This window comes from Monodelphis domestica, chromosome 7 (assembly GCF_027887165.1).
Source record: "Monodelphis domestica isolate mMonDom1 chromosome 7, mMonDom1.pri, whole genome shotgun sequence".
Taxonomy (NCBI): domain Eukaryota; kingdom Metazoa; phylum Chordata; class Mammalia; order Didelphimorphia; family Didelphidae; genus Monodelphis; species Monodelphis domestica.
Window position 1 is genome coordinate 143,248,120 of NC_077233.1, and position 20,496 is coordinate 143,268,615.

The 20,496-nt window shown below is 37.6% G+C and overlaps 1 protein-coding gene across 5 annotated transcripts in view; it reads left to right on the forward strand.

Moving 5' to 3' along the window:
- Window positions 1-18,217, forward strand: part of LOC103102108 (uncharacterized) — a 76,881-nt gene extending 58,664 nt beyond the window's left edge. For all 5 annotated transcript variants that reach the window (XM_056805703.1, XM_007499277.3, XM_056805704.1 and 2 more), the window contains 10 exons: window positions 797-850; window positions 1,072-1,292; window positions 3,338-3,414; window positions 4,564-4,674; window positions 5,777-5,863; window positions 8,722-8,829; window positions 10,974-11,095; window positions 13,040-13,162; window positions 15,581-15,620; window positions 17,055-18,217. In XM_056805703.1, coding sequence (XP_056661681.1) covers window positions 797-850; window positions 1,072-1,292; window positions 3,338-3,414; window positions 4,564-4,674; window positions 5,777-5,863; window positions 8,722-8,829; window positions 10,974-11,095; window positions 13,040-13,162; window positions 15,581-15,620; window positions 17,055-17,132 — 1,021 coding nt within the window. In that variant the 3' untranslated portion in view covers window positions 17,133-18,217. The remainder of the gene's footprint in view (window positions 1-796; window positions 851-1,071; window positions 1,293-3,337; window positions 3,415-4,563; window positions 4,675-5,776; window positions 5,864-8,721; window positions 8,830-10,973; window positions 11,096-13,039; window positions 13,163-15,580; window positions 15,621-17,054) is intronic.
- The last annotated feature ends 2,279 nt before the right edge of the window (window positions 18,218-20,496 follow it).

Below are 20,496 nucleotides of genomic sequence, written 5' to 3' on the forward strand. Positions count from 1 at the left end.
GTATTTTAAAATATTAGTGTGTAATTATTGTCCTTGAGGCTTTTGGTTTTTTCAGGATTTGAGTTCACAGAATTTTCTGAAATTTTCCTTTGGGGATGTGGAGAGGAAAAGAAAGAATTTTCATTTGATATATTTTCATGAAAGTAGTTGTGTTTTATACATAGTGATAGGTGGTTGAGGAAGCAGTGTGATTCAGTGGATGGCTTGTGCCTTAGGATTAGAATTCAGGAGATGAGTTTTTAACCCTGTAAATATACCCTTCAGGTACACAAATAGGACAGTTTTGTTAGATGTAATAAACCTAACAGAATTTCAAAGTTTCTCATGCAATCCTTTTTTTATTCGTTTGTATATTAAAATGTTTGTATTTGACTAAGTTCATACTTTCAAAAATTACAAATAAAGTTTATATGCTCTTTTTAAAAATGTTTCTTTCACCTCTGGGCCTCAGTTTCCTCATCTGTAACGTAAAGGAATTTGTGATTTTAAGGACCCCTTCTAGCTCTAAAATTTCCTGATAACTTTAATAGATTTTAAGCTTCTTGACAGAATGTTCATTTTAACCACTGACCATTTAAATTTCTTTTTACAAGTTATCAGACTAACATTAAGTACAATCATTCTTAGTTTGGGTGAACTGTTATCCAGTAGTATATTGAAGTGCCTGTAGAAATGTAAACTATGGCAGGAAATCTTCAGAGACAAAATTGAAATTCTTTCTCTGTCCATTTAAATAATTGAAAATGGGATATAAGAATGTATTGTGTTTTGTTGTTTTTTTTCTCCCTCCATTTAGGTACAAAGAACTAGTTCGATATTTGAGAGCAGTAAAGTGTAACGAAGGCACTGGGTAAGAAAGAAGCCATATGTCTCTCCAGACAGTAACTATTATTATTGTATAACTGTATTATTATACAGTTACATTCAAGATCAAATTGTAAATTGCCCAAATCCTTTAACCTGGTGATAGTTATATATATATAGATTCTATGCATATAAATAGATTTCCACATACTATTTCATTTGTATCTTTGAGAAGTTTAATTTTAAAGAAAGCAACTTCTTACACAGGTTAAGGGATCTTAGAGACAAGATTCCTTTCTATTTGTGCAAAAGTGGTGATTTCACGGGTGCTGCATGCTCACTACTGCTTCCTGTCAACAACCTGGCATGTTGCACGGCCTGTCGGCTTGCACCCTTTCAGTTTGAGAGCTACTTGAAGATGTTTTGGACTGGAAGCGTCCCCTCAGGGAAGGACTTCCAGGACTCTGACAAGTGGATTTTGAATGTAGGTAAGCACTGAACTGGCTCCTGTCACCTTGTTTTACACATGCTTTGGGGATATCTGGCTTGGGTTTCAGTATATTGATGTCTCCTATACTCTCCTTGTACTGAAGCAGTGTTCTCTTTTTATATATTGACCTCAAGTCACAAAGGGTGAGATCCAGTATATTATTTGATGGCACATGGGCCAATAATTTATATTGAGTGCACACACTCTCATGCAATTCTGTGTATATTTGTGATGTTCATGTGTGTATCACATACATATCAAAGGCAAACCTTCATCAAAATTGTGAGTTTACCAAGTAGTCATATCTCTGCCATTTAGTAGTTACATGACCCTGAGCAAATCACTGCCCTCTGAACTTCAGTTTCGTCCAAGAAAATGAGGGACTTTGAACCACAGTAGATGATTCCCAAGATTCCTTCCATTCTAACCTTCTATGATTAGACATTTCTGTGGCACCTTCTTCAAGTCTTTCTTTTTTCTTTTTCTTCCTTAAATCCTTATTGCTCTTCTGTCTTAAGATTGATACTAAGATGGAAAGTAGGGGTTGTGTAAGGTGAGAGGTGGGGCAGCTAGGTAGCACAGTGGATAGAGCACCAGGCCTAGAGTCAGGAAAATATGGGTTTAAATCCTGGCCCTAAACACATCTTAGCTGTGTGATCCTGGGCAAGTCACTTAACCATGAAACCATGATTGCCACTCTTCTTTCTTGGAATTGATTTTAAGATGGAAAGTAAGGATTAGGAAGAAAAATTCACCTTTCCTTCCTAAGCAGACTGAAGTAAGCACTTGTCCTATGTCCCAAATCTCTGCTAGTTGTGTTTTCCTTCTCTAGACATGTTTTCTTTTTTAAAGTATATCTTTATGCTTTGAATGTTGCAAATAAGAATGGCTAGGAATGTTAATATAGGAATGTTGGGGGTGGGGGTGGGGGGGATACAGTATCTTTTACTCCTTGTAATAGATCGGGCTGGTGCCTAATAGCTCGTGGCTACTGAAAGCCCCATGCCTACACAAGGATAGCTAGCTGCTGGAGACAGATGTAAAAAAAACCTCTAATAATATTGGAAAAGGTTTGAGGAAAGGTAAGGTAAGGTAAACAAAGGTGTGAGGATTAGGATTAATTCCCTAATCTAAAAGGGGGTCTAAATTTTATCCACTTCCCTCTAGTTCTTGAGAACTTGCTTTTTACTCCTGTCCCTCCTAGCCGCCTTAACACTCCTTAATCTATACTGATTCCTGAAGTCTATTCTAAATAAGCTATACTAATTACTAATCCTCTCAGTTATATAAGTAACTTTTACTGTCTCCTTGGATCTATTTCAGCTTTAAATCAGTGTGGTTATTCACTCTCTCTGCCTAGCCAGGCTTTTTAGCCTAAGGAGACTGCAAAATGGCTTGGCCTTCTCAGCAGCCACACAAATGGAAAACAGTCTCTCTCTTTCTCTTTTCTGTTGATTTCCCCTACAAACTTATTCCAAAAACTCTAACCTGTTCTCCTTCACCTGACACTGGGTTTTTTCAGTGTTCCCGAGAATAGAAACACCAGTCTCCTCCTAGGGGGGAAAACCTCCAGGAGGTAGTTGGAAAACCCCCAACTTACTCAGGCTACCCCAAATTCCAACAGGCACCCTTCCCAAGATTCTGTCTGGCCTTAAAGAAACCTTACCCACTATTCTTTACCCCCTGTCCTTAGCCGCTAAGATCCCAATTACTCCAAATGGTCTTCATTAGCCCTATAGCTTAATTAATCCTAATAAGAGTATGAATTGGGAGGAAGGGGGAGAGCTGATCACCTGAGATATTCTTTGTGTCTGCTCTCAGTTTCACCTGAACCTCTCCATGGGCCCCTTAAACTGTTGCAGTTGAGACAGAATACAATTCTGGTCTCTTGGTTAAAATGACCATTTTTACTCTTTCCATAAGTTTTGAAAAGGTAAGACAAAATTATTTTTGGTATGGATTTGGGGGGGGGGGGTAGGAGAACCTTTTTTTTTTTTTTAAGGCCAGTTCTTTAAGTTTTGTTTTTCAATTCTTTTCTTCCAGGTGCTCCTGTAAAATGTTGTGTTCTAATTAAGCAGGCCCTCCGAGTACTATACAGCAACCAGTCCTTGTACAGAAATGTAAGAACTTTCATATTCAGTGTTTACTGGGGTGGGGGGGGGGTCTGGTTTCAACCTTTAATGCTATGATATACTTACTATTTGTTTTGGTTCTACCGACATTTAGTCAGTATATAAGATCTTATAATAGCTTTATTTGTCATAATCGCAGAAGTAGATTAATATAGGCTTTAAGAGCCAAGTGGTTTGAGTTTCCAGGCCAATCCTTCATTTTTTGTTATAATCCAGAAGTTGATATTGACCACTTTTAGTCTTTCCCCCTCCCTCTCTGCCACTGCTGAAAAATTAAACCTAAGTAAAGAGAAGAATAGAGGTAGTTAGCTCTTTTTCTCTGCCTTATTCCACAAATATATTTCTTTATTTATGCCTAGAGAAGCCAGTCATTCAGCCTCTCTGAGTTTATTTCCTTTTATAAATTGGCATGAAGATAACTTAAAGCACTATCTCCTTGAGAAGATAATGTATTATTTAAACTGGATTGAAACCTTAAGAAATGACATAAATGTCAACTAATATTACTGTTCCCTACTTATGGTCCTGCCTCAAACAAAAAGTGCTCTGGGCATTTCTGACACCAGAAGTCACAAAGAAAAAGGAGTGCTAACCTGCACTGGTGGTGGGAGTCTCCATATCTGAGAGTTCTCTTAATCAGTGAAATCACAGACAGAGCCTTAGGCCTAGCTGACCTATACAGACTTTTGTGCTATCTGAACACTGAGATGTTATGAGGAACATACTTTATAAACTTCAAAGGATTATAGAAATGTAATTTGTTGTTCATAAGCTTGTTTTTCTAGATACCTCTGTTTCATAGATATCTCTATTTACCCTGTTCCTCTGAAAAACATGTCAGATTTTTATGGATGACCCATAGAAAGGTTGTTTCTTTGTTTAAACAAAGGCATATTGTATCACCAGGCTACAGAGAGCCTCCTCTGAACATTTTCCATTATTTCCCTTGCTTCAGTCTCCAAATATCTAAATTCTCGCATCTTTAGAGAGGGAAGAAGTAAAGTTAATAGAATTTTTTTTATATTTAATATATCCTGTGAAGAAGAGCATTAACTGCCCCAACCCCATTCACACATCCTCCTTTTTAAAGTTTGAGAGTCTGCAGTTTGATATTAATTAAAACTCCTGTTTTTTCAGGCAAGATGTTGGAGTGCCCTCATTACAGTTTTGGGCAGTAGTCCTATTTTGGAACAGAATGGCCTCTTAACTACTCTCACACTGAGAGAACCATCATCTTCCTTCAGACAGGTAACTTGTAATCTTCAAAGGAACAAGCTAATCTTTTGGGGTGGCAGCATAGACATTCTTAAGGTTTCTCTGAAATGTTCAAGTTTATTTGTTTTTAGTATAAGTTTGGAAGCTAAATATCTAGGTACTAGTTGCTTTAAAGGTACTCCTAATGTATAGTTGTGATATAGTTTAATGAATCCAATATAGTCAACTTGTAGAAGATAGACCAAAGTGTGTTCTTTTCAGGAAGATAATTCCTTTAGATTTTTTGAGCTAACTTGGTATGTTCAAATGCTTGTTTATACTTTTGTACCCATTTTGTGTGAGACCCTGCCAGCAATGCATACCTGGGTATACTGTGGAACATAATGAGTAAGGATACTGGTCTTGTAGTCAGAATCTGAAATTAATGCATTCAGTTTCTGAAATAATAGTATAAACCAGCAGAAAAACTTGACTTGGATATATAATGGAACATCATTTAAAAAAAAAAAAAGTTCTGCATCCAGAAGACATAGGTGCCAGTCTTGACTCCCAACATTTTCTGGTTGTATGATCCTGGGCAAGCCATTTACTGCTCTGAGCCTCAATTTCCTTATCTGTAAAATGAGAAGAACAATACCTGCCCTACATAACACATAAGATTGCTTTAAATAAGAAAGCACTTTGCAAACTATGAAATGAGTTATAGAGATCTGAACTTTTGTTTCAACAAATGAATCCAACTCTAGAATTCTATATTTCATTAGCAGTTTTTCAGTAATAAATCAAGGACATGAATAGATCATTCCAAGGATTTAGGAAATTATAAAAGAACAACCAAATTATTAGCATCTCTGTATACAAAGCACAATACCCCCTTTAGTATTCTAAGTTATAATTGGCCTAGAATATTTTGCATTTGAACAAAAGTAAGCAGATCTGACTCAACCAGTAAATGATCATTGGATCTAGAACAGAGGAACTGGATTCCAAGGACAACCCTGATATTTATTGCATGACCCTGGGCAAGCTACCTAATGTCTTTAGACCACATTCGTCAAATATAAAATTATGGGGATCAAATGAGATGATATCCAAGGTCTTTTCCAGCTCTAAAACCTATATAACTTTGTTGCAGATGGTATGGGACGTGTCCTTTGGCATTTTAGAAGAACTGAGATTGAAAGTCAATATTTCCTTGCCTTCAAATATATTTTATGGTTCTGTAAGTTTGCAACTTTTGCCTTTTTCTCTGGGTATTCTGATATTTGAGGTTGCAGTGTTAAATAATAAATAATCTTAATACCATAGACCTAAATCCTGAGTATTTAAACTGTACATCAACTTGGGAATTGCCCCAAACTATTGACCTCCATCTTACGCCTCCTACTGCATTTCAGACATGTTGAACTACACATCCTGTAGACATCTTAAGCTCAATATATCCAAAACAGAACTAATCTTTACCCCTAAATACCCCACTCCTGCCTTCCATGTTATAGAGGGCAACATCATCCTTCCAGTGCCTCAACCTCAAAATCTAGAAGTCATCCTGCATCCTGCATTGCTCACTATTTCTCACCCCCTCTTATACAAGCTGTTGCCAAGGGCTATCTATTTTGCTTTTGCACGATCTCTTAAATAAGCTCCCTTCTCTCTTGACCTAATGCAGTCTATCATCACCTCATGCCTGGTTTTTTGCAATAGCCCATTTGTGGGTCTGCCTTCATTAACTCCCCCCATCTGATCCATCCTCCATTCAGCCACTAAAATGATTTTCCTAAAGATTCTCTCTCCCTCTCCCTCTCCCTCTCCCTCTCCCTCTCCCTCTCCCTCTCCCTCTCTCTCTCTCTCTCTCTCTCTCTCCCTCTCCCTCTCCCTCTCCCTCTCCCTCTCCCTCTCCCTCTCCCTCTCCCTCTCCCTCTCCCTCTCCCTCTCCCTCTCCCTCTCTCTCTCTCTCTCTCTCTCTCTCTCTCTCTCTCTCTCTCTCTCTCTCTCTCTCTCTCTCTCTCTCTCTCTCTCTCTCTCTCCCCCTCCCCCTCTGTGTCCCCTTCTCTCCCCCCCCCTCACCTTAGTGGTTAGCACCGTTCCTAGAATATAATAGCCACTTAATAAATATTGATTGACTGATTCACTTAACATTTCTTACTTGACATATAAGCATTAATGGGATTGTGTGTTAAACATTGGAAGAGACAAGAAACTAAAGAATAGAATTCAAAGGAGCTGCTGTGAGATGTCTTGTACTTGGGCCAATCGGCAGTGCTTTCATGGAAGAGTTATCATTTAAGCCAGATTCTGAAGAAAGAGAAAAATTTTCACTGGCAAAAATAAGATTATCACAGGCATAGAGAGGTGAGCCAAAGCTCACCTTTGGAGGCAATAAAGAGTAGGACATGTCTGTGGGAACAGAAACATGGCATGTTGTCCTCTTTGGAAAGGGACTACATAAAGGAGAGCAAAAAACTAAGTCTGAAAAAGGAGGTCAGAGCCCAGCCGTAGTTGGCCCAGAATGCCAAGCCAAGGAATTTTGGCTTTGGTGGGTAGGAGAGAATGCCTGAACTGTGGAGAAATTTGGTCATCACCTCTTGCTTGGGTTGATATCATCCATGTATTCCTGTTGCTCTTCTCTTGGGCTCCTGGAACGGCATGCTTAAAGGCAGAAGACAGAGGTTTATTGCCTCCAGGATAAAATATAGAATCCCGAATTTGACACTTAAAGCCTTCTGTGATCTGGCTCCCACAATCCTGTCCAGTTTATTCTTATTTCCCTTTAAGGACTCTCCAATCAAACTGGCTTAAACTGTTTCCTTCTATCGCATTTGAACTCCCACCCATGTGCCTTTTTGCTTGGCTAGTCCCTAAGTCTGAAGTATCCTTTCTCCTCATCTCCCCCTCATGGAATCAAGTTTCTCTCATATTGCTTTTCAGGTGTCACTTGTTATCACAGAACCTTCCATCCCTCTTGCAGTTCTTAGTGCTTCCTCTTTCTTCAAATTACTCTGTTCTTCATTGGAGATTTGTGTATATGTGTTTTACCCACCCCCTTTACTAGAATCATGAGCTCCTTGTAAATAAAGACTGCCTTTGTCTTTGTTCTTTAGAATGAGGCCTATCATATAGTATACACAGTTAATGTTTGTTGAATTTAACTTTAATCCTGATCTTTCTACTTACAATCACTTCTGAGCCTTGGTTACCTCATCTGTAAACTGGGCCTAACTCACAGAGTTGTTAAGAGGATTAAATGAGATAATGGACATTGAAAGCCCACAATGTTTTATCTTTATATTATTTTAATAACAAATTTCCACATAGGTTTTCCAAAATCATATCATTCATGCCGTCTCCCTCCCCCCTCCCAGATTTGACAAGCAATTCAATCAGGTTATACATGTATTACCTTGCAAAACATTTTTCTATATTACTTATTTTTGTGAGTCAATTATCTTGTAAAACCAAAACCCCAAATCATATAGCCAAATAAACAAGTGATAAATCATGTTTTAATATGCATTTATATTCCAACAGTTCTTTCTCTGGAAGTGAATAGCATTCTTTTTCATATATCTTTCAGAATTGTCCTGAATCAGTATGGCTGTTAGTAGCAAAGGCAATCACATTTGATCAGCCCACATTATTTCCATTACTGTTTATAACGTTCTCCTGGTTCTGTTTCTTTCACTCTGTATCAACTTTACATAGGTCTTCTCAGCTCTTTCTGAAATCATTCTGTTCATCATTCCTTATAGGACAATAGTATTCTATCACTATCATATACCACATTTTGTTCAGCCATTTCCCAAATGAAGGGCATCCCCTCAGTTTCCAAGTCTTTGCCACCACATCTCTTTGGGATACAGACCTAGTAGTGATCAGAAAGCCCTTTGTCAGTCTTAAAGTGCTCTATAAATGTCAACTGTTAAAAGATTTATTTCATGCTCCTGTGATTGAATGACTCCCCTCTGTCATTTAGTTTTCTCCTAAGGGCCTAAGTGCCTTTGCGCTCACAGTATTACTCAGTAAAGAGGAGGGAATGCACATGGGCCTTCGCCTCTGATTGTTGTTTGTCTTTCTAATTAGCGAAACCTTGAGGCCTGCTTTCTTCTCACCATTAAAGCTGTGCTTCAGATGCTGCTCACTGACTTGCCATGGTTGACTTCTCTTCTTGAAATAATATTAGCTTTTGGGGTAAGTTCTAAATATTTTGAGTCTAACTGATTTAAAAAATTATTTTTCCTTTTTTCCCCCTTTTCCAAAAGACCTACAAGCATGGTGGCACACTGCTATAATGCCTGCCATCAGGATAAGTAAAGTTGGCAGATTTTTTGAGCTTAGGAGTTGTGAATTACAGCACTAAGTAGGGCATGAATATCATGAGCCTCTAGGGGTGAGGGACCACTCTATTATATTGAGAGGGGTGAATCATCCCAGGTTGAGCCTAGTACTTTATAATTTTTTTGAATCAGTAAAATCTACTTCTTCCTAACTGAGAAAAAAAATAAAACCTCCATTATGAGCATGTAGTTGAGAAAAAAAAATTTCCACAAGTTTCATTCTTTGCTCTAATCATTCTCCTATGAGGAGGGTGGGTAGCATGTTTCCTCAGGAGTCCTCTGAAATTTTGCTTGGTGACCATGCTGATCAGAGTCTCTTAAGTCTTTCAAAATTGTCTTTACAATATTGTCATTGTATGATTGTTCTGGTTCTGATGTATTGTAAATACATCTTTCTCAGAAATGATCCCCTTCATTGTTAATGGGACAACAGTATTCCATTTGTCACATTTACACACCATAACTTGTTTAGTCATTCTGCAATTGATGGAGATTTCTTTAGTTTCCAGTTATATGTCAATACAAAAAGAGCTAAAAATATTTCAATCTAACCTTAGGTTTGTTTTGCTTAGAACTCATCTCTTAATTTCCCCTTCTCTCCATTTTCCAGTTTGATAAAATATGTATTTCAGTACCCAACTCTTTGAGAGAGAGAGAGAGAGAGAGAGTGTGTGTGTGTGTGTGTGTGTGTGTGTGTGTGTGTGTTGTGTGAGACAGAGACAGAGAGACAGAGATTCATATCTTTGACCTATTCAGATGAAATACTCTTCCCTCCTTGTTAATGTAGATATCTATTTGCATAGCCCTGTGATTTGAGATAATTTTCTTTGGCCTGCTTTTCCTTTTCCTCCTTGTGTATTCCTTATCCCCTCTTATCTATTCTTCTTTTATGATTATAAACACTTGGCAGAATCTATTTTTTGGCCTTCTAATTATGACTTCCCCTATGGCCTTTGGTTGATGATAGGATTCAGAGAATAGCTGTTATCAGCTTCCCATATTATAATATAAACTTTGTGCATGTTTAGTCCCTTATGATTGTTTTTTCATGCTTAGTTTCTCTTTACTTCTGTGTTTGCAACTCAGTTTCTAGGCTACTCTGGTCTTTTCCTCAGGATTGCTTGAAAAAAGGTCCATCTCCCACCACCCCACTCCCAATAGGATTGTACTGAGTTTTGATAGGTAAATTAATTCTTGGTTGTAAGCCTATCCCCTAACCTAAGCTCTCTTGTTTCTTTAGAGTAGTGGCTGCTAAATCATAATACTGGCTGTATCTTGTACTTGAATTCTTTTTTCTGGTTTCTAAGAGATCTGAGCAATTTTCTTTTATGATTTATTGGAAATATTATCTAGCAGGCTCTTGTTTTTGGTCATAGCTTTCAGATAGTTCAGTGACTAAACTTTTCTTTCCAATCTTTTTTCCAAATCAATTGTTTTTGCTCTTAGATACCTTATGTTTGGGGTTGGGTTTTTTTTTTATCATTGTGGGAAGAATGGGTCTTTTGACTTTGTTTTTAATATGAATCTTTTCCTAGAGATGTTTTGAAGTCATTTTCTTTTTCTGTTTGGAGAGAGATATTTCATATTTCAAAAACAAGGACCCATTCAGAATAAAAATGGGGGAACATAAAGGCAAGAGATGGAATCAAAACATTTAGTATGTGTGTAGTATTCCAAAAATTTTAAAGTACAGTTTTAAGCTATTAAACTTAAAAACAGCACTGCATAGAGACTTTTAGGGCACGCTGTAAATAAAATACTTAAAGCTACCAAGAGTCCTAAAGTAAATATGTAATAAATAAATAAAGTAGATATGTGATGGTGGCTGAATACTATAAATGTTATAATTGTGAATTTTTCTCAATTTTGACCTTAAATGGTCTTCAGTTACCTATGTGGATACTGGGTTTGAAAGAAGGGGAGAAGGGAATGGAGAATTACAATGAAATGTTTGCAATGACAATGAATGAGAATCTATTTCCTTTTTAACTTTCCTAGAAAAATTTCTGGGCACTAAAGCTATTTTTGGAAGACCTTTTGTACCAAATGCCTGTTCTTCATGACATTGTCAGTATGATTGTCAAAGATCTGAGTTACCAGAAACACACTCTGCTAAAATTGTAAGTCTGTCTTTCCTCTTTGAATTCCTCAATTAGAAAATGCTAGGCAAGTGGTTTATCTAGATGTCTCAGTGGATCGAGAGCCAGGTCTAGAGACAGGAGGCCCTAATCTGGCTTCAGATACTTCCTAGCAGTGTGACCCTGATCAGGTCACTTAACCCCCATTGCCTAGCCCTTACCACTCTTCTGCCCTGGAACCAATACACAGTATTGATTCTAAGAGAGAAGGTAACGGTTTGAAAGGGAAAAAGAAAAAAAATGCCAGACATGAATGAGCCATTGGTATTTATCAGACAATGATTGGTTCCAATCAAGTAGTAGTTAATGAACGTAGTTGTCTTATTTCAGGATGGGGTCCTTTCTCTATTCCCCAGCCCAAATTGAAAAGGTGTAACTGAATATTTTGTTTAGAGAAAATTGGCTTCCTATGAGGCTTTGTGAATTTTTTATATTCCACAGTTATGAGTGAGTCATTTATCCTATTAATGGACCTTAGAAGGCACAGTTGCTCCACTAGAAGTAATTTCTCTGACAAGTCATTGACCTCTGTAACTTACAAGAAACTTTTGATTTTTATATAAAATATATATATTATTTAAAATATAAAATACTTTTTACATGATAACATTCTCGTATCTCATTGTAATTCAAGCCCAATGTGTGTACATACTGTTTGTGACTTTCTTAGCTTTCCTGAGGTTTGTTCAATCGTTTATTTAAAGTATTTCTAGTTTAAATAAAATTAAATGTGTTTATTTTGTTTATATTTTTATACCAATCAAATATTATTTCATTTTCATATGTGTGTGTGTGTGTGTGTGTGTGTGTGTGTGTGTGTATCATTTTCTTATAAATAAAATTGCATAGCCAGCACTTCACTCTTTCATATCATTCCTAAAAATGGTTTTCTAGCCAGGAATGTAAACAGTAATCTAGTGCTATGAAAGTAATCATACATATTAGCCTTTTAGTTTTAAGAAAGTCACTTTCCTTATCTTTGTAAGTACACTGGTAGTGAGATGAACTTCACATTCTTCCTGCTTTGAGAGTGATTGATTGCTATTATGGTCATGGTCAAGGTGTTGGGTTTTTTGTTTGTTTTTAGATGCATAAGTAATCGCCAATTCTAAATTACGAAAAAACATCATGTGAAATCTTCCCTTGGTAGTTTGACTAGTTATGTTTAATGTCATTATTTTTCCATGTTTTTTGTTTGTTTTTTGTTTTAATGAAGAAGAGAGACAATCCTTGTGTTTTATTAGTGTCTAATACAGAGTTACTACTAAATGTAGCCTTCTTCCAATTGTTATCATGTGTGGACACTGGTGGCAATGAAGCTATAAACTGAGACTTGAAAGATGACCTCCTAGTAATCTTTTACTCCTCAAATAACTAGGGTTAGAGACCTTCAAGGCCTCTCATTAAAGACCTTGTGGAGCCCTGAACCTAAAAGTAAGGTTGTCTCTCTTAGGGGAAAACCTGACTTCCTGGTTTGGGTCTATGAATATAGTCAGATATTTCTTACTTCTGCCCCTTCTCATGGGGAAGGGGCATTGATGGTGCATATATTCCATTAGCTATAGATATATTGATCCAAGGGATCATCTAGCCTGCTTTTTAATGAGATCGAACCCCAAAATGCAATCAAAAGGGCCCTTGAAATATATGGAGCAAAGAATATGAGAAACAAAAGACACATACGTTTGTATCCATTCCTTTCCTCCTTTTGGAGAAGGTTCCATTTATAGACTTTGAAGATATTTGCTGTCATCATCAGTAAATATTTATTGAGTATCCTTAAGATTGATACCACTGTAGGAAAAGAAAGAAAGGCACTTGGTACTAGGTTTGCACATGATCTGAGAGAGAAGAAATTGATATTTAAATTGTCAAGTAGGCTTAATTTAAAGCTATGAATGAATGCTAAAATGTTTCTTTGAATAGGTGGCAAACCCTGGGTCCAGACTATGTTGGAGAGCTACTCTGTCTTTTCCTGAGCTTCAGGAATTCACAGTTGCAGTCCATTGGCATCTTTCTGTCACATGTGGTAATAGAAAACTTGAATCAGTAAGTATCATGAACATTCATTCTAACAAACTGATTTCATGAAAAATGTGGTGCTTTATTTGTACCAATGGTGTTCTACAGATAATTTCTTTCTGGCTTACCATCAGCATAGCCTCTAGACTGATTTACTGCTTTATATTATTAGCTTGATCTCTATAGTAATGTGTTTTAAATGTTTAATTCTGCAATTGGAAGCTGAGGCAATGAAAATATTCAACATAGATTTGTATTTACCAGTAATGGAAGAATTATCCTTTTTTTTTTTTAATTTTATAGTATTTTATTTGATCATTTCCATGCATTTTTCATTAAAGACAAAGATCCTTTTCTTTTCCTCCCTCCCACCCCCCCGTGGCCGACGTGTGATTCCACTGGTATCATATGTGTTCTTGACTTGAACCCATTGCCATGTTGTTAGTATTTGCATCAGAGTGTTCGCTCCGAGTCTTTCCTCTGTCATGTCCCCTCAGCCATTGTAGTCAGGCAGTTGCTTTTCCTTGGTGTTTCTATTCCCTCAGTTTGTCCTCTGCTTTTGGATAGTGTTTTTTTCTCCTTGATCCCTGCAGATTGTGCAGGGATATTACACCACCACTAATGGAGAAGTCCATTACGTTCGATGATACCACAGTGTGTTTGTCTCTGTGTACAATGTTCTCCTGGTTCTGCTCCTCTCGCTCTGCATCACTATGGAAGAATTATCCTTGATATGTTTGTGCCTATAGTATACAGAAGTCAGATTCCATTAATCCTGTGAACTTTAAAAACAAAAAGTTTACATTTTCAATGGTATGCCCCTAAGAATAAGTCTCTTGGCCTTCTATAGTATAGATAAACTCTCATTCTTAAAAGGCTTCATGCAAAGCTGACTAAGCTAGCTAATGTTGACTTCAGAATTCATAGGACTGACCAAATTGCAGTCAAACTGTTAACAGTTAAATTTGTAGCTTCTGAAACTTTTGGGGGGTGGGGAGGGAGGCAGGGTGTGGCACTTGATCTAATGTACCTGACCATCAATATTCCTGAGCACAGTGAAGCCAATCCACCTGCTCACTTCTTTCAAACCAGACTGAATTGAAGGGGGGAGTTGTAGGGAGACATAAAGAGAAGCAGAAATAGAGATAGACTTGAGGGGGAAATTTAATTCCCCAAAGACTATATATATAAAGTATATATATATATATATCCTTTGAAAGATTCTAGCATAGAGCTCTTTGTATACACAAAAGGCAGTTTCTCTCCATCTGCTGTAGAGTGAATTCTTTTCATTCATTTTTTAAGACAAGAGTCAGAGAAAGAAGTTAGTTGTTTTTTTGATACTTGGGAGTTTCACAAACTAAAAATGCTAAATGCTGACCTTATCCTGTGGGTTTATGAAAAGATTTAATTTCTAGTTGAAGGTGCCTTTGATTCTAAGAAGTCAGTAAGTAGTCTCTTCTTGCTAATTGGCATACAATAATAGATGAATCTTGCTCTTGCCTCCTGCCAGGTCTTGTGCAAAGGAAGAATAATTAGTAAATACACCATTTTATAATATATTCATTCTGATTTATTTCTATCTCTTCAGAAGACTTGAGTCAAATCCCTGGTTTTCTTAATTTTCTACTTGAAACATTCCCATCATAGTTAAGGGATTTTTTTCTTCCATTTCAGATAGCATCTTCCAGAAAAATTCAAAACTTATGTTTTCTTTCAGTAAAATTGATACATTTAAAGAAAGTTTTTAAAAGATTACATAGAGTAAGAGATCTCCTGAAAATAACCTTTTCTATTTGACTCCATTTTCTTTACCAAATTGTCACTATTTGTACTTGAGTTTCTCAAGTGTGTGTGTCATATTGTGCTTTATCTTATAACAAGTTTTGCAACAGACCAACCTTTGACTAAATATTGCCAAGATTCTCCACCATAGTGAATATTCTCAGGTTTATCAGAACACATGAATGCAATTGTCAAAAACAAACTTGTTTTTAATTAAAAGAAAAATTTTAAAACATACATTATCTTCTATAGATAATCTCCCATTTAAGACAACCTGATGATTTTTTTTTGGCCAACATCTTCCCCTTCCATTGCTGTGGGAATCAACTTGGGCCTGTCCCAGCCTCCTGGTGCTTTCCCATTTCCTTTGGGGCTTGGGCTCAGGAGTCTTAAAACAATATTACTATTAGTAATATTATGGCTCACTCACCTGTCAGATGGGTTTTTTGACGACCAGGCTGAGAATCTACTCACCACTTAAAATATTATTTTTATAGATTTCAGGTTCCAAACTATCAACTTCCAAGTGAACTTTTAGAACATAACCCATTATTAAGTTAAGAACTTAATCAGCCAATCTTATGAACCTTAACTCTGGAACTCACACATTTAAGGTGGGAAAATGACAGTCAATGGATTTTTTTTTTATTGTCTTTTTAGGTGTCCTTGGGCAAAGTCACTTGATATTTTTCGTCTCAAAGTAAGTCTGGGTTTATTCATGAAAGACTTTTATTAAAGGATAGGATCTTCTTATACATTATGCATGTTGAAATGATTCACCAGAAGTGATTTACCAAAATATATTTGCCTTTTGGCCTTTATTTTTTCCCCAGTTCCTTTTCACATAATCTTTGTGTTTCATAGCTGTGTTAGTGTCTTGTTCTCCTCTTCAACTATAGCTCTTTAGAAAGAAAAGACTATCTCACTTAGCATAGTGCTCTGTACACAAAAGGCACTTAAGTTACTTAACATGAGCAACTATATTGTGGTTTTAAGAGAAATGGATGTCTGCCTGTTGGTGTAAGTATTCAACTGAAACATCAGGATTACCTGGATTCAACTAGACAGTAGTATTAGAGAGAGATACTTTTCAGAACTGAGGAAGGTGACAGGAAATGTCAGCAGTGTGGAATTGTTGTGGCATTGGTTGGACTGTTTGAAATCGGCCATCCCGACTATAAGCACCCACAGAGGTTATCAGGTAAAGTTTAAAATTTAGGTCTATTTTGTGCTCAGATTAGTTGTGTCAATAGTGTATTTGTCACCTGTTTGTTCACCCCATACTTTGTTTTCACTGTGTGATAGTTACACAGCTTCAACAATTAAGTTCTGCTTTCTGAAGGGGCAGCTAGCTAGCCCAGTGGATAGTTTCAGCCCTTCAAATCTGACCACAGACACTTCCTAGCTCTATGTGACTCTGGACAAGTCACTTAATCTCTTTAGTTTAGCCCTTGCCCTTCTCTCCTAGAGTTGTTTTCATTAGGACAGAAGGTAAAGGTTTTGAGGCATTTTGTTTTGCTTTCTGTTTGTTTGTTTATCTTTTTAATCTACTTTTTGGCTTGAAGTGACCTTGGAATCTAGGAGGAGGATTGAAAATGAATGTCAGTTAGGCATATTAAAAACGTAAAGCAAGCAAGTGAAAGAAACCCTACAATGAACCTTATTATAAAAATAAGACCCCTTCTCTAAGGTCAATATTCACCCTCACTTCCAAAATTTGTTTCTAATTTTTAGATTTTGAGGGATATTTTGTATTCTGAAAGCAATATGGACCTGACTTCATTTTCAGTGATCATTCATTCCTTTGCCTTTCTGCTAATCCCCCAAAAGAATATTCCTATGGAATGGTGTATTGGGAAAATTACTAGATCAGAGGACCTGAGTTCCAGGGCTGTTTCTGCTCTTCTGCTGCTGGGTGACTTTAAGCAAGTCTCTTCCTCTCTCCTTACTCATCTATATAATGAGAGTTAGGTCAGATGATCTCTTAATGTTTATTCTAAATCTTAGGACCCTATAAAATGTTTTACATTTACCATTACTTAAGATTCTAAGCACTTTTTAGGGCTTTGACTTCATTTGGAACTTATAATATTTCCTTCAGCAAATATTTGTTTTATCTCTATTATCTGTGCAGGGTTTCAGAAGACCTCATCTCGAAACTGCAAATCATCTTCAATTGAGCAAATTTGTATCTATATTGGAGAATTTGTAACTATATCCTAAATCATTTCTCTTGGGAATTATGAATTTGTCACACTCACTGCCAGATACCTACAAGCCCGCAATTATTGCTTCATGTTCAGAATTTCCTCGGCTTTGATGTCTTGATAGTAAGGCTCCAGATTGCCAAACCTAGTGGCCTCTGTTTTTATTCACCTGCTATTACATTCTGAACTGAGGGTCATGGGGAAGAGTCCCAAGATAAGATGAACCAATTGAAATGTCTTAGTTCTCTAAGTACCCATTGTTTACCTTCAACCTATACAGTTTGTCCCTTTCCAGGGTTTGGACAACTATTAAACATCCAGGTGTTCCTTTCAGAGTGCAGACAAAGTTGTCATCTGACAGAGAAGGCTTCCCCTGCTCCACAGATTAGTTACCTTTCATGCATGTGATGTGAGTTTCCTGTGTTTGTGCAGAATGACATCGCAAAGGGTAGCAGGCCTGTGTGGGGGAAATCCAATTGGGCACTAGTTCTGGGTTAATTTTTTTTAATCTTCAATCAGAAATCACAGGTCTAGCATTTGACCTAGTATTTTAAGATCTTTGTTTCTCCTTTAAATATTTAATTGAAACTATAATACTGTAGATTTTTGTAAAGGTAGATCTGAAGAAATACTCTAGATTTTCAAACCAGTGTTTTGTTTATTAAGTTACAGTTGCCCCAGAAGAAGAGGGGTTTAGAATTTCTCACTCTGCTGCTATCATAAGTAAATTATCAGGAAATAAGTTCTTAATAAATTACGTTAACAGTCAATCATATCTGTCCTAACTCATGAAAACAGTAACAGAAAGTTTACTTTGGCTTCTGTTGTCTATCCGAACTTTGATCTTCAGCTCCTGAAATCCCCCAAACTTTATTGGAAGCGGTGTTCTCCAAATGCCTCCTTTCAGTTTTCTTTAAAATGATTTCTGATGTATTTTTGCACATATGGGACTTTCAAATAACTTAATTTGTCCAAGTCTAAATTATTTTTTAAAATCCTATTCAAACTTTTGGAGATTATGTAAGATAAGTGTCAGAATTTTTATTAGCTCTGCTTAACCTCGTGAAATAAAACTTTATGTTGTTATCTTTTTCTGTCTTTTTTATTCACCACCAGATTTGTTTAAAATGCTGAGGGGAAAATGGAGTTAGTTTTTCTTCCTTACTCTGTGGAGGGGCTAAGAATGAACCAACTTTAGCTTGTAACTTCTGTTTATGAGTTCCATAGTTTTCTTGTAATTGTCTGATTTGTTAGGTTTTCAACAGTTTTTTTTTTAATGCTCTCCCAAAGACCTATTGTCATTTTTTATCTTTCCCAATTGAAGAAAGTTAAACAAAACTATATCCCTTGTAGTTGAACCCTTTGTTAAGCAGAAGAAGGGATAGAGGATAGGTAGCTCTTATCTCTCTAATTGAATGTGGTTCTGGGAGGCCTCAGCTATGAAAACTCAGGCAGGTTTTCTCCAGGAAAAAACGTTCTTCAATTTCTTCATGTGACTGATGTACTTCTCTTCTTTCTTGGTTAGAGGCAGAGTAGTAGAGTGGAAATCCCCATCGACTTAGATAAATCAGAAGAAGAGAAGTCCCATTCTTGCCTCCCTCTGCCTGGCATTAGCCACACTGGGGCATCCTTTCCTCCAGTAGCTGGTGCTGTTTGTTATATATTGGAGGCATGTAAGAAGTCCAGTCAACATCTGCTGTGAAAGGTTGCTGTGCAGAAAGCACTTTATGAACAAGAGAATGATGTGTCAGTGGACCTGCTTTTACTTCCCCTAAAAAGCAGGGGGAGGCCTGGGACTAGCTCTCAGAAAGAACATATTGTTTGCAAAATGAATGTTTTGATCTTTAGATACAAGGTACAAGATAGAAATTGCCTTCAACAAGCTCCAAAAAGACTTAAAGAAAGGGATGAGACTGAGCAGGTGGCTGTTCCTGCCTAAGCCTCCATTTCCCCAATCATAAAATGAAATGGTTAGACTAGGTCCTCTTTGGCTAACCTTTTATGAGCAAGTACCCAGAAGGCAAATTCAGGTTGTCTATGAATCCCAGAGCTGAGGGAGAGAGTGCTTGCTTTGGGTAGCTGGACTGAGGGGTGGGGCACGCAAAAATGTCCTTGAGCTGTGGAAGAGGGAGAACAGAGCAGCTCCCCCAGTGACGGCTCTGCAGAGTGCCCTGTCCTTACCAACACTGGACTAGGTGATATTTTTTGTTAACTCTTAGAATCCATACTAAGTATCAGTTCCAAGGGAGAACAACAATAAAGGCTAAGCATTGGGGTTAAGTGACTTACCCAGGGTCACACAGCTAGAGAGTGTCTGAGGCCTGAACCCAAATCCTACCAACTCCAGGCCTGGCATTCTGTCACTGAGCCACCTAGCTGCCCTGTAAGTGAGTTTTGGCAAACAGCTCTCCAACTTCTATTTCAAATCTCCCAAGTTTAGATTTTTGCCTTTCTGTCTTAGAGTTATTACTAAGGCAGAGAAAGTAAGGGTCCCCCCCCCCTAAGAAAAAACCCAACTTACCTTTATTTCTCAGTGTTGCCACTTCCTTGGCCTCCTCACATTGCAGTCAGTAAAGGAGATAAGTTTTATTTTATAAAATAAGGTCATCAATAAAAATAGTGTTGTTCAACTGAGCAGATGCTTGTGACCAGCAGAGTTGGGATTTGGACCCAGGTTCTGATTCCCATCCCTTAGTAATCTGTCCTCTCTGGTCCTTGTCAAAAACTCAGCTTGGAGTCAAGATGGCTCTGACGTCCTAAGCCCCCCACCCCCACCCCACCCCAGGGGTCAATGGGTACCAAGTGGAAAGGAAGGAAAGTCAAGGGTCAGCCCACTTTGCATTTTGCTTTCCTGCCAGTTTCACTTCTGGGGTTTAGATGCAAACAAGAAGAGAACTGGGCAATAAGAGGAACTGGGCATCTGTCTTGGCCAGGCGAGTGCTGATGCTGCATTCTTGCCGCCACCTGCTTTTTAGATCCCATCTTTGTGTTTAGAACTACATTCACCTCAGGCAGGTGTCATGAATAGTCAGAGGAAATGGCTTCTTAATGGTGCCTGAAAGCCATGGTAGTGCCTTGAGAATTTTACAGTGCTTTATGCACAGAGAAGAAATCATGATCAGGGAAAATGCCAGCCCTGGAGTGGGGAGGTCCTGGGTTCAAAGCTGGCCTCAACACTTAACAGCTATATGACTGGGCAAGTCACTTAACTCCTATTGCCTAGCCCTTGCTGCCCTTCTGCCTTGGAACTGATACTTGAATTGATTCTAAGACAAGATACATGTTTTAAAAAGTCAGGCCTCTCCAACTCATTCTTGCCCCCCATGCTGTTCAAATTTCTGGGATGATCAGGAGGTCACCACGTGCAAT